Source organism: Bufo bufo, chromosome 4 (assembly GCF_905171765.1).
Source record: "Bufo bufo chromosome 4, aBufBuf1.1, whole genome shotgun sequence".
Classification (NCBI taxonomy): Eukaryota; Metazoa; Chordata; class Amphibia; order Anura; family Bufonidae; genus Bufo; species Bufo bufo.
In genome coordinates, this window is record NC_053392.1 from 618,758,885 (window position 1) to 618,771,243 (window position 12,359).

General features: G+C 41.4%; 1 protein-coding gene across 1 annotated transcript in view; it reads right to left on the bottom strand.

Moving 5' to 3' along the window:
- Positions 1-1,350: 1,350 nt before the first annotated feature.
- The window catches only part of LOC120999685 (zinc finger protein OZF-like), a 101,305-nt gene continuing 90,296 nt past the window's right edge, over positions 1,351-12,359 (bottom strand). The window contains exons 4-5 of the mRNA XM_040430702.1: positions 12,006-12,063; positions 1,351-3,163 (exon numbers count right to left, since the gene is read on the bottom strand). Of these exons, the coding sequence (XP_040286636.1) occupies positions 1,773-3,163; positions 12,006-12,063 (1,449 nt within the window). The 3' untranslated portion in view covers positions 1,351-1,772. The remainder of the gene's footprint in view (positions 3,164-12,005; positions 12,064-12,359) is intronic.

The following is a 12,359-nucleotide window of genomic DNA, read 5'->3' on the forward strand; positions in this document are numbered from 1 at the left end:
CCATTTAAACTGCTTGGCTCAAGACTTTACTTGGAATTAGGAAGGTGCATCATCTCCATATACAGCAATCATCCTTTCATGGATTTCTAAAGGCTTCTTTTCTTCCTTTAAAAGGAATTTAATCATGAAATAAAGCTCCAAATCCTTCATTATACTGTACTGCACTTGCCATCCTGTCACTTCCAGTGCTTTCATCAGAATGAACTGCTGCTGTGTGTGTGTTGCATGTCCAGTAGGGTGTTTCATTTTTCCAAAGATGTGATTTTTCATATCACTTTGCTTATGACCCGAGTCTCAGTGATGTAAAAGATATATATGCCAAATTTCAAGAAGATTGGATAATATTTAGGGCTTGCACACATTAATCACTTTTATTACTACTCTCACTCCTGTATCTAGGAGGTTGGTCTAAAAACAACTTCAGTTTCAGGATCCCAGGGGCTCTACATCAAGCAAGGTGGATGGCAAAGGCAATATATGCACTTAAAATTGTCCTCTTCACTAAACAGTTGAATATTCCTCAATGAGAATTGAAAGGAATGAAACGGGTTGCACATTTTGTCAGCCTCATATATGTTCGCTTTTTGCATGAGGCAATTGTAAGTCGATGGGCTCTAAAGAATGATTTGGATATGCTTCAGCTTCTGAGCACTTACCCAGATGCAGACGTCAAAAAAAGTGCTCTCACAGTTGCTAAGAGACACCTTTGGAATCTGTCAGAAACAAACATAGGATTGGCTTTTTTGGACGAACGTATTATTCAGGCTAAGGAAAATATGACTAAAAATTTAGAACCCAAACCTGCAAAGAAAAAGGAAATTAAACGATTAGAGGGTAAAAACCTAGTTTTTGAAGGAAAAGACCTGAGCCATGTCGTTACTAATAAAACAAAGACTTTCTTTGAATTGTTTGGGATCCACGACGTGACAGAATACTGCAGTGATTCTCTAAGAAGCCATATGAATGCTCTTAAGGTGGTCAATGATACCGCAGAAAGAGAAATTGCTCTGATAAAAAAGTTTAACGAATCGGTCAGGGACAAACAACAAAAACAATTCTTGTTGGGGGTCGAGCATCACAGAAAAGTCATCACCAAGATAACAAAGGAAGGGATTGCATCGTTCAAAGTTGATTAACACATGTTTTGCCTATCATACTACCTATTAATCTTAGTATCTAGTTTTAATATTATTTTAAGTTTGTGATTTCTAGTTTTCCCAATAAAAGTAATTAACATTGAAAAATCATATTTTTTGCCTACTTTTACAACACTGATCAAAGCGTGCAACCTCTAAATATTATCCAATCTTCTTGAAATTTGGCATATATATCTTTTACATCACTGAAACTCGGGGTGTAAGCAAAGTCTGCAAAAATTTTAAATTTAATTTTTTTTCCATTACAAAATTAAACACCCTAATGTCCACCCTAATGTCCGGACAGACAAGCGAATTGCTGGGGTAGATAACTTATTGAACACCCTTTATATAACAATATCTAGTGTAAAAAAAACAGCAGTGTCATTGACAAATCTTCTAAGTCCGCCAACCCAGCAGCCACCCCACATAAGAACAGAGTCCGATGCTCCTCCTTGTCAACGGCTTGAGTATGAATTAAATTGTTATACTACAGTTGCAAGATCTTATAAGTAACTCGCATTTGCAAAACTAAATAATGGCTAAGATTGGTGCTCATCCATATCCCCCAGACCTGAGATAACGGAGGTCCTACAATGAAGCTTCACATCTGTCACATCTCCTACAATCTAAACATTAAAATAGCTTCTCCCTTGAGTGAGTTCTCTCATGTTTAGCAAGTCTTGATTTCAGACTAAAGCACTTACCACATTCAAGACATGAAAATGGCTTATCCACTGAGTGCGTTCCCTGATGTTGAGCAAGGCTTGCTTTCTGACTAAAACATTTCCCACATTGAAGACATGGAAATGGCTTCTCCCCTGTGTGAGTTCTCTGATGTGTAACTAGATGTGATTTCAGTCTAAAATATTTCCCACATTCTGCACATGGAAATGGCTTCTCCCCTGTGTGAATTCTCAAATGATCTCTAAGCCCTGATTTCATACCAAAATACTTCCCACACTCTGGACACATAAATGCCTCCTCCCCTGTGTGAGTTCTCTGATGTTTAACAAGATGTGATTTCAGTCTAAAACACTTCCCACATTCTGAGCATGAAAACGGCTTCTCTCCAGTGTGACTACTCTGATGTATAACAAGTTCTGATTTCAGTCTAAAACATTTCCCACATTCTGAACATGAAAATGGCTTCTCTCCTGTGTGAATTCTTAAATGGTTTATAAGCCCTGATTTTACACCAAAATACTTCCCACACTCAGGACACATAAATGCCTGCTCCCCTGTGTGAGTTCTCTGATGTATAACAAGATATGATTTCAGTCTAAAACATTTTCCACATTCTGAACATGAAAATGGCTTCTCCCCTGTGTGAATTTTTAGATGTTTTATAAGCATTGCTTTCACACCAAAATACTTCCCACATTCAGAACACATAAATGGCTTCTCCCCTATGTGAGTTTTCTGATGTGTAACAAGATGTGATTTCATTTTAAAACATTTCCCACATTCTGGGCATGAAAATGGCTTTTCCCTTTTGTGACTTTTTAGGTGGCTATTAAGCAGTGATTTATTACCAAAACACTTACCACAATCTGGACACATAAATGGCTTCTCTCCTGTGTGAGTTCTCTGATGTGTAACAAGATGTGATTTTAATCTAAAACATTTCCCACATTCTGAGCATGAATATGGTCTCTCCCCTGTGTGAAGTCTCTGATGTCCATCTAGAATGAATTTTTTGGTAAATGACTTTTCACATTCAGAGCATGAAAATGATTTTTTTTCTCTGTGATTTCTCTTATGCAAAGAAAGATTAGAATCATTTTTTAATGGTTTCTTACGTGGAAATATTTTTCCACGTTTTTGTTTAGCTCTTGTTTTGCCAGTCCGTGATTGACTAGATGAAGATTTCTTGTGACCAGAGGTATCGCAGGATAGATCTCCACTGTGGAGGACTGAGGGTACATTAGGAGATATAGAATAATCTTGCATGGTATTGTTATCTTCTGCTTCATGATAGGGAGATAAATGAAGATGCTTATGATAGACTCTCGTTCCGTCTTCACCTGGAAAATGAAATAAAATGTTCTTACTTTCCGAAAGCAATTGTATATATATTTTAGTAATCAATCAACCTTTATTGAGACAATAGGAAGCAAGGAAACAAAGTAAATAGAAAACACCCACTGTATGGCCCTATCTCCTCTTTTGTTTACACCACAGTCGTGCTCTATTTGTGCTTTACATATGGCGACCACTACTTTTTTCTTTTCTTATTTATACCTATTCTTTTTCCATTCTCAGCCCTGTATCCCCCTTAATTTGATGACTGGCCTAATGTTTTTTACATATATATATATATATATATATATATATATATACACAGTACAGACCAAAAGTTTGGACACACCTTCTCATTCAAAGAGTTTTCTTTATTTTCATGACTATGAAGGCATCAAAACTATGAATTAACACATGTGGAATTATATACATAACAAACAAGTGTGAAACAACTGAAAATATGTCATATTCTAGGTTCTAAGTAGCCACCTTTTGCTTTGATTACTGCTTTGCACACTCTTGGCATTCTCTTGATGAGCTTCAAGAGGTAGTCCCCTGAAATGGTCTTCCAACAGTCTTGAAGGAGTTCCCAGAGATGCTTAGCACTTGTTGGCCCTTTTGCCTTTACCCCAAACCATCTCGATTGGTTTCAGGTCCGGTGACTGTGGAGGCCAGGTCATCTGGCGCAGCACCCCATCACTCTCCTTCATGGTCAAATAGCCCTTACTTTCAAAGTTTTTTCCAATTTTTCGGCTGACTGACTGACCTTCATTTCTTAAAGTAATGATGGCCACTCGTTTTTCTTTACTTAGCTGCTTTTTTCTTGCCATAATACAAATTCTAACAGTTTATTCAGTAGGACTATCAGCTGTGTATCCACCTGACTTCTCCTCAACGCAACTGATGGTCCCAACCCCATTTATAAGGCAAGAAATCCCACTTATTAAACCTGACAAGGCACACCTGTGAAGTGAAAACTATTTCAGGGGACTACCTCTTGAAGCTCATGAAGAGAATGCCAAGAGTGTGCAAAGCAGTAATCAAAGCAAAAGGTGGCTACTTTGAAGAACCTAGAATATGACATATTTTCAGTTGTTTCACACTTGTTTGCTATGTGTATAATTCCACATGTGTTAATTCATAGTTTTGATGCCTTTAGTGTGAATCTACAATTTTCATAGTCATGAAAATAAAGAAAACTCTTTGACTGAGAAGGTGTGTCCAAACTTTTGGTCTGTACTGTATATGTATATATATATATAAATATATATATATATATATACACTGAACAAAAATATAAACGCAACACTTTCTCAAAGATCTGAAACATTTTCTATATACACAAAAGACCCATTACTCTCAAATATTGTTCACAAATCTGTCTAAATCTGTGTTAGTGAGCACTTCTCCTTTGCCGAGATAATCCAATCCACCTCACAGGTGTGGCATAACAAGGTGCTGATTAGACAGCATGAATATTGAACAGGTGTGCCTTAGACTTCCTACAATAAAAGATCACTCTGAAATGTGCAGTTTGATCACATAGCACAATGCCACAGATGGCACAACGTTTGAGGGAGCATGCAATTGGCATACTGACTGCAGGAATGTTCATTTCTCTACCATAAGCCGTCTCCAAAGGTGTTTCAGAGAATTTGGCCGTACATCCAACCGGCCTCACAATCGCAGACCACGTGTAACCACACCAGCCCAGGACCTCCACATCCAGCATGTTCACCTCCATGATCATCTGAGACCAGCCACCCGGACACCTGCAGCAACAATCGGTTTGCATAACCAAAGAATTTCTGCACAAACTATCAGAAACTGTCTCAGGGAAGCTCATCTGCATGCTCGTCGTCCTCATCGGGGTCTGGACCTGACTGCAGTTCATCGTTGTAGCCGACTTGAGTGGGCAAATGCTCACATTCGATGGCGTCTGGCACGTTGGAGAGGATTTCTGTTCACGGATGAGTCCCGATTTTCACTGTTCAGGGCAGATGGCAGATAGCATGTGTGGCTTCATGTAGGAGAGTGGTTTGCTGACGTCAACGTTGTGGATCGAGTGGCCCATGGTGGCGGTGGGGTTATGGTATGGGCAGGCACATGTTATGGACAACGAACACAGGTGCATTTTATTGATGGCATTTTGAATGCACAGAGATACCGTGACGAGATCGTGAGGCCCATTGTTGTGCCATTCATCCACGACCATCACCTCATGTTGCAGCATGATAATGCACGGCCCCATATTGCAAGGATCTTTACACAATTCCTGGAAGCTGAAAACATCCCAGTTCTTGCATGGCCAGCATACTCACCTGACATGTCACCCATTGAGCATGTTTGGGATGCTCTGGATCGGCATATAAGACAGCGTGTTCTAGTTCCTGACAATATTCTGCAAATTTGCACAGCTATTGAAGAGGAGTGGACCAACATCAACTCTATGCAACGGAGATGTGTTGTACTGCGTGAGGCAAATGGTGGCCACTCCAGATACTAACTGGTTTTATGACCCCCCCAGTAAGGTAAAACTGTGCACATTTCAGAGTGGACTTTTATTGTGGGCAATCTAAGGCACACTGTGCAATATTCATGCTGTCTAATCAGCACCTTGATATGCCACACCTGTGAGGTTAGATGGATTATCTCGGCAAAGGAGAAGTACTCACTAACACAGATTTAGACAGATTTGTGAACAATATTTGAGAGTAATGGGTCTTTTGTGTATGTAGAAATTTTTTCAGATGTTTGAATTCAGCTCATGCAAAATGGGAGCAAAACCGAAAGTGTTGTGTTTATATTTTTGTTCAGTGTATATATACACTGCTCATCTCCAGGGGTTATGGCCACCACTGCAGTACATAAGCAGTGGCTGTGCTTGTGCTCTAAAAGGAAACTAAGCCGGACGTTTTGGTGGCCCAGGATAGCAGGAGTGAGCACACACAGTCTTCTGCGCATGCACATTAGCTCCAGGGTTAATGTATATTCGTTGTGAACTCCTTAAAGGCTATGTACACCTTCAGAGACAATTTTTTTTAGGATTGCTGTCACGGTGCGGTTCACTGTGACAGTTGTGGCTGTGCAGGCTGGCTGCATGCCCTCTCGCGTACTGGCTGCAGGCTGACTCCTGTGTATGCTGGTTGCTTGGGACTGCGTGCTGGCTGCGGCCTTGTGTGTGAACTGTAGCTTGTATCGTTTGTTCAGTGCTCGTTGTTAATCCTGGTTCTGATGGGGTTAACGTTCCCTGGTCTGTTCCTGGGTGTGGCTTATCAGGTGCCCTCCTTATCACAGCTATATCTATCTGTGAGCTGTGGGGCTTGTGGTCAGTCTGTCTTGGGCCTTGCTGGGTGTAGTACCTTGCTGCTCATCCAGGGGGGTCAGTTTTGTCCTGGCCTTGCAGGGTGTAGCCCCTTGGTGCTCACCCAGGAGGTCAGTTTTGTCCTGGCCTTGCAGGGTGTAGCCCCTTGGTGCTGACCCAGGTTTTTTTTCCATCTGCCCTTTTGTGTGGTGTCAACTGGTAATGCATTGATGTTGGTGTTGTTGATGTCCATGACTTGTCTGATCTTCTGTACCTGTTCTGGTTTTGTTTTGTTGATGTTGTTATCCTTGGCCTTGCCTGATCTTCTGTACCTGTTTTGTGTCTGATACACTCTGTTCCATGTCTTGCCTAGAAGTGCTCTAACTGCGTCTGATACCTTGGCAGTGCTAAACTGCTTCTGATCCTGCCTGTTCCATGTCCAGCCTGGCAGTGCCACACTACTTCCGAGCCTGTCTGTTCCATGTCTGGCTTGCAGTGCTTTACTGCTTCTGTTCCTGTCCTGTGTATGTCCTGCCTTCGTGAGAGGGCTCCTGGGTTTTCTGGAGGGAGGATCTCTAGTCTGTGTGCAGCTCTGTCTGAGACCGCCATGCTTCTGTTCTGCATGGAGTCCAGGCATCTGCTTCTGTGCTGGTTCTGGTTTGTCTTGTTGTCTGATCCATGTCCTGAATTTGTTTGGGTTCCAGTCCTGTTGTCTGCGGTTTCCTGCAGGTAGTGGCCAAGTGTACCGGGACCTTCCTGGAGGTGTGACTAGTGAGCCCTCAGTCCATTACATCCCCACCACCACGGTTCTCTGTGAAGAACAGGCTCACTGGCTCTCCGCCCTCTGGTCTGCCAGTGCACTTGGTTCTGTGGTAGTTCTACCACTATTGCCTAACCTGCATATTGTTAATGTCATGTTCTTTTATTACATGTGTAATAAAGTACTCTGTTGATTCCTGGTCTGAATCTTGCCTGTGTCCTGTTTGCAAGATGTCCCGGAAGTCTGCCCTGGGCCTTCGGAACGTGACAATTGCATTTTACTCATTTTGGGCTAAAAGTCATTTTTTTCAATTGGTCTTTATTAAAAATATTGAGCCGTTCTGCCACAAAGATTTAACTGTTTTTCGAGCTGTGTGAATGGTACTCTCTCTTTGTGCTGGTCATCTAGTAAACCTTAGTTCTAAATTACTAAAAGGTCATAAACACTTATTTAAGCCACAGTAAGAACCGAGCTATAATGAGTGTTTATGTCAGAGAGTAGAGATAAGGAGCCCCTCAGCTGAGCTGCCTGATGGAGCGCAGAGAAAATACAGATCCTGCTAGTAGATAAACTCAAAGCTGTGCAAGAAAAACGGCTCAATAAAGACCAATTGAAAAAATTATTTTTACCTCAAAATGAGTAAAATGCAATAATAAAACAAAATTGCCACCAAAGGTGACCCTCTAGTTCAAGAAAAAAAAAAAAAAATTACATTTACTGGCATGGTGCCCTCCTTTTCATATTTTTTGTTGCAAATCCAATAAATCCAAGGCGCCTCTTCTGCCATTCAAGATGGCTGATCCACCTCACTTCCTACTTGTCTCCCTTGATGACATGCGCCATACATGTATGGCGTATGTTGTTTCTTTAAAGAGACACCCCGGGGTAATTGTAGACCTTTAAGCCCTTAGATGCCACAGTCAGTTGTAACCATGGCATCTGAGGCAGCTTTACCCAGGAGCACTACGCTCTAAAGGCCCATACTGCTTCCTCGCTCTGAGATCAGGAAAGCCGTTCATTTTGTCTAATAACCTGGATTTCTCTAAAGAGGTCCAGGCTACTACATCTGTAATTCTTATGGAGGCCTTCAGGTGGCAGGGCTTCATAAGAAAATAGAAAAACTGCCGTACAGTGCAATGTTAATTCACTGCATATTCCAGGCCCCAAGATAGCAGTTGGATGAATGGTTTCAGTATACTCTATGAATAAAAGTTCAGCATGTAGAACACATGGTATCCAAATTTCAGCCTTTCAGTGGCACCGGAATTCCCTTAACTCCTTCCTCAGTATGATACATATGTGGCCGGATATCCCAGATATTCTCACAAGGCTAACTCTAACCTGTACTGGATCATGTTGATAAATTGCAGTAGTGTAAATTAGGAATAAATTGGAAATTGTAAATAACATATACATGGAAATGCATTGGTTGATCGGAATCTGTACCAAAATAATAATCTGTATCAAAATAATGATTTTATTTCCACCTCTCAACAATAGGGTTTCTGTATATAGACTGGATGACAATAAACACAAAAGAATAACAGAGGTGGACTCTGGTGGGACATTTTGTGCTGCTGGTGACCGCAACATTCACTATGCAGCAGGAAGAAAACAACTCACCTCCTTGACTTGTAAAATGCTTATAGAAAACCAAAAAATCTCCAGGGTAAGGGCTCATGCACACGGCTGTTGCGTGGCTGTGGCCGTATTGTGGCCCACATACAGCGGGTTCGCAATACCTGGGCACAGTCCATGTGCACCTCGCATCACGGATGCGGACCCATTTACTCGGAGTGCTTCCATACTGTTTCTGTCCGTGCCTCCGCCCCGCAAAAAAATAGAGCATGTTCTATTTTTTTACTGTGCGGACAGATCATGGACCCATTCAAGTGGAATGGGTCTCGATCCGCCCCGGCCGCCGCACGGATGTTGCCCGTGCATTGGGGACCGCAAATTGCGGTCCCCAATGCACGGAACGGCCTTGTGCATGAGGCCTAAGGATAAGTGAACTGGTTCTACAAGTTCGGATTCAGAGAAATCCAAGCGAAACAGCAGGAGCTATAATTATACCTACTTGCTGCTGCACAGAAAGTAGGTTAACAGCAGCGAATGAGCGCTGCATTATTTTCACACAGAAGATTGGCAGAGATGTCTTTCTGCCTTTTAAACATGCATATGAAGCGGAGCTAAAAAATAAATAAAAAATATCTAAGCCAGCCTCACACCTGCAACTATTTCTTTCATGAAAAAAGACTGTTATCAGAGAAAAGAAGAGAACAATGTTTCTAGTTGCAAGGCCTTAGGGGGGAACCTCTGAGTGGGTACTATTTCTATTATGGAGACCGGTTTATATACGTGATGACTATTGTAGGCTAGACAATGATCCTCTGGATTTCTTGATAAAATATATGCAAATTATCATGTCTAACATCTGCCGGCATCAGATAGGATTAGGAAAACTAATTTGAATATCTTTCCCAGAAACCCAGAGGGGCATCTCCTCGCCTACAATACTGCTCACACGTACTTTCAATACTAAGAGCATCGCCTGGCCTACAATACTGCGCACATACCAGGGGCTCTCCATAATGAGAAAGAGTACCCCTTAGACAATGTATATATATTGTTGGGAAACACACATCTATGTTCTCTCACTCTCTCTCGGGACAAATTGATTTGTGTCCTAGCCGAATTTTTCAAAAAATTCCACGAACTTCCAACTGACTGAATCTTGCCTGGTTCGTTTATCTCTACCCCAGGGTAAATTCATACATTTTCCGTAACTCTTCGTGACTCCTCCCAAGCCATGCTTGCTATATAATCCCCCTCCGGTCTTTGAGAATTGAGTGTAATGCCATGAAAACCAAATCTTTGGTACAATTAGCTTGACAGTGTTTGAAATGAAAAGACATGGACACTGAACTAAATAAATTACCCCCGGCTATTACATGTTAACAGCTCATTAATAACCCAGTTAAAGTTATTGGCAGTTGATGATATTGTGCTCAAATTTTCATCCCGTGTGATGAGATCTCTTAGATACAGAGCACACAGTAAGCGCTGATCATGATGTACAAAGCATTTGGAAAGCCTTCAGATCTTTTCACACATTTCATTATGTTGCAAACTTCATGCATGATGTTGCACTTAATACCCCATAATGACAAGTATAAGTCATAGGAGGCACATATGTGTGATCTGTACCCAGCTACCCCCCTCCCTTCCACACCTTCTGCAGAGAATTAAGCCTGTGAGAGGGATACCACAGCTCCGTCGCCCATTTATACACTGTAGGACGCCTCTTACAATCCTGGTATCTAGAGAGAAAGGAGGCTTAGAGGTTAAAGGGGTTCTCCAGAATATATTTTTTATCCGGCCTTCTTATATTTTGAAAAATAATAGGGCTTTGCAGTACAATGTCTAAAAAAAATTGCTGCCAAAGGAAAATTACAGAGAGACTTGCCCTAAATAACACCAGACCCCAGAACGAACCTAATCAATTAAATGCACCAGACCTCAGACCGGACCAATACATCATTCAGACCTCAGACTAGGCAGTCTAAATAATTTCAGCCCCAAGACCAAAATAAATACCCAGAAACAGACGAATGAGGAGAAATATCTCATGTTTCAGTATTCATGTTCGTAACAACAGAAAATAATTGACTACTAAAAATAAAATTTAGGAGAACCTGTCTACTGGATAATGTACCAAAAATACCAGGAGTTAATGGGTGGTAACCTCCATCAGACAGGTTTCCCTTCAATAAAATATTATATAAAATACTGTCATAGACTATAAAAAGGAAATGAAGCAAACTGTACACAAGTAAAATAAAAGTTACTGCAACGTTTAGGTAATAACCAGGTCCTGACCAAGAAGGAGATTTTGCCAAGTCACCCTGAAGCAGCTGAATACTATCATAGTTCACGACCAGAGCATCCTTACAGATGATGGGAAATTTACATGGAACTGGGCATTTACCCTTCATCTTTATGACTAGGCCCTAATAGTGAAGGTTACAGGAGAAGTGGTAGATGAGACAGTCAAATTGACCTTCTTCGGGCACAGAAGACCACCTGTGCACTTTTTACCTTGTTTCTTGAACCCTCTAGGAGAGGTATTACTGGTCGTGAAACCCTTGATGAGACCTTGCTGATACTCTTGCTCTTTAACTATTGGATCCTCATGTTGTCTTCTGTGCCTGAAGGATGTCTGTCTGTGGAATGTGACTGAATGCTTATATCCTGTACTACTGATCTCCCCTGTGAGGTGGCACCTATCTGTGAGGACATATGGACAACGGCGGCACTCTGACCCGAGAAAGACTTTTGTTGTATACAATAACCTTGTGCCTATAGCAGCGCAATTCCCAAAGCTGAGCCTCTTTATTTTTCTGTTGCATTTTTGTGTATTGAACGTAATAACCCCGTGATGCATCTCTCCTGTTCTCCTGATAGCCCTGATTCTACTGCTAATAGGGAAGGCTGAATATTACTTGTATTTAGGACTTAACCATTGGGGAAGGGGGGCGATAAGTGGCTCCCAGTAATGAGAAATAAAATATCCAGCTGCTGTACCGTTAGGTGTTTTACTACCTGCCCATTCCTGCACTGTATTCTCCGAACAGGTCACAGAGTTATCGGGGATGAGAATTTCTACAGACACTTATCCATGATAATTGGCCCAATAATCAGTCCATATAATAAGACCATTCCTATCGCTTATCTCATTGATGAAGAAATTTACAGTCAAACAAGATTTAGGAAAGGCTCTCACCATTCGCGGACACGGATACGGGTTTTCCAGGTCCACTCGTTGTTCTACCAGAACTTTCCTGTAGGATTAAAGACATGATAAAAAGAAAAAGGAACCAGAGTTTCTATTATCCAGGTGAAGGCAAAAACCATTAGACATGAACCTAAGGGCTCATGCACACGAACGTATATTCTTTCCGTATCCGTTCTGTTTATTTTTTGCGGAGCGTATGCGGAACCATTAATTTCGATGGGTCCGCCAAAAAAACGGAAGTTACTCCATGTCCGTTCCACAAAAAAGTAGAACGTGTCCTATTATTGTCCGCATTACGGACAAGGATAGTACTGTTCTATTAGGGCCAACTGTTCCGTTTCC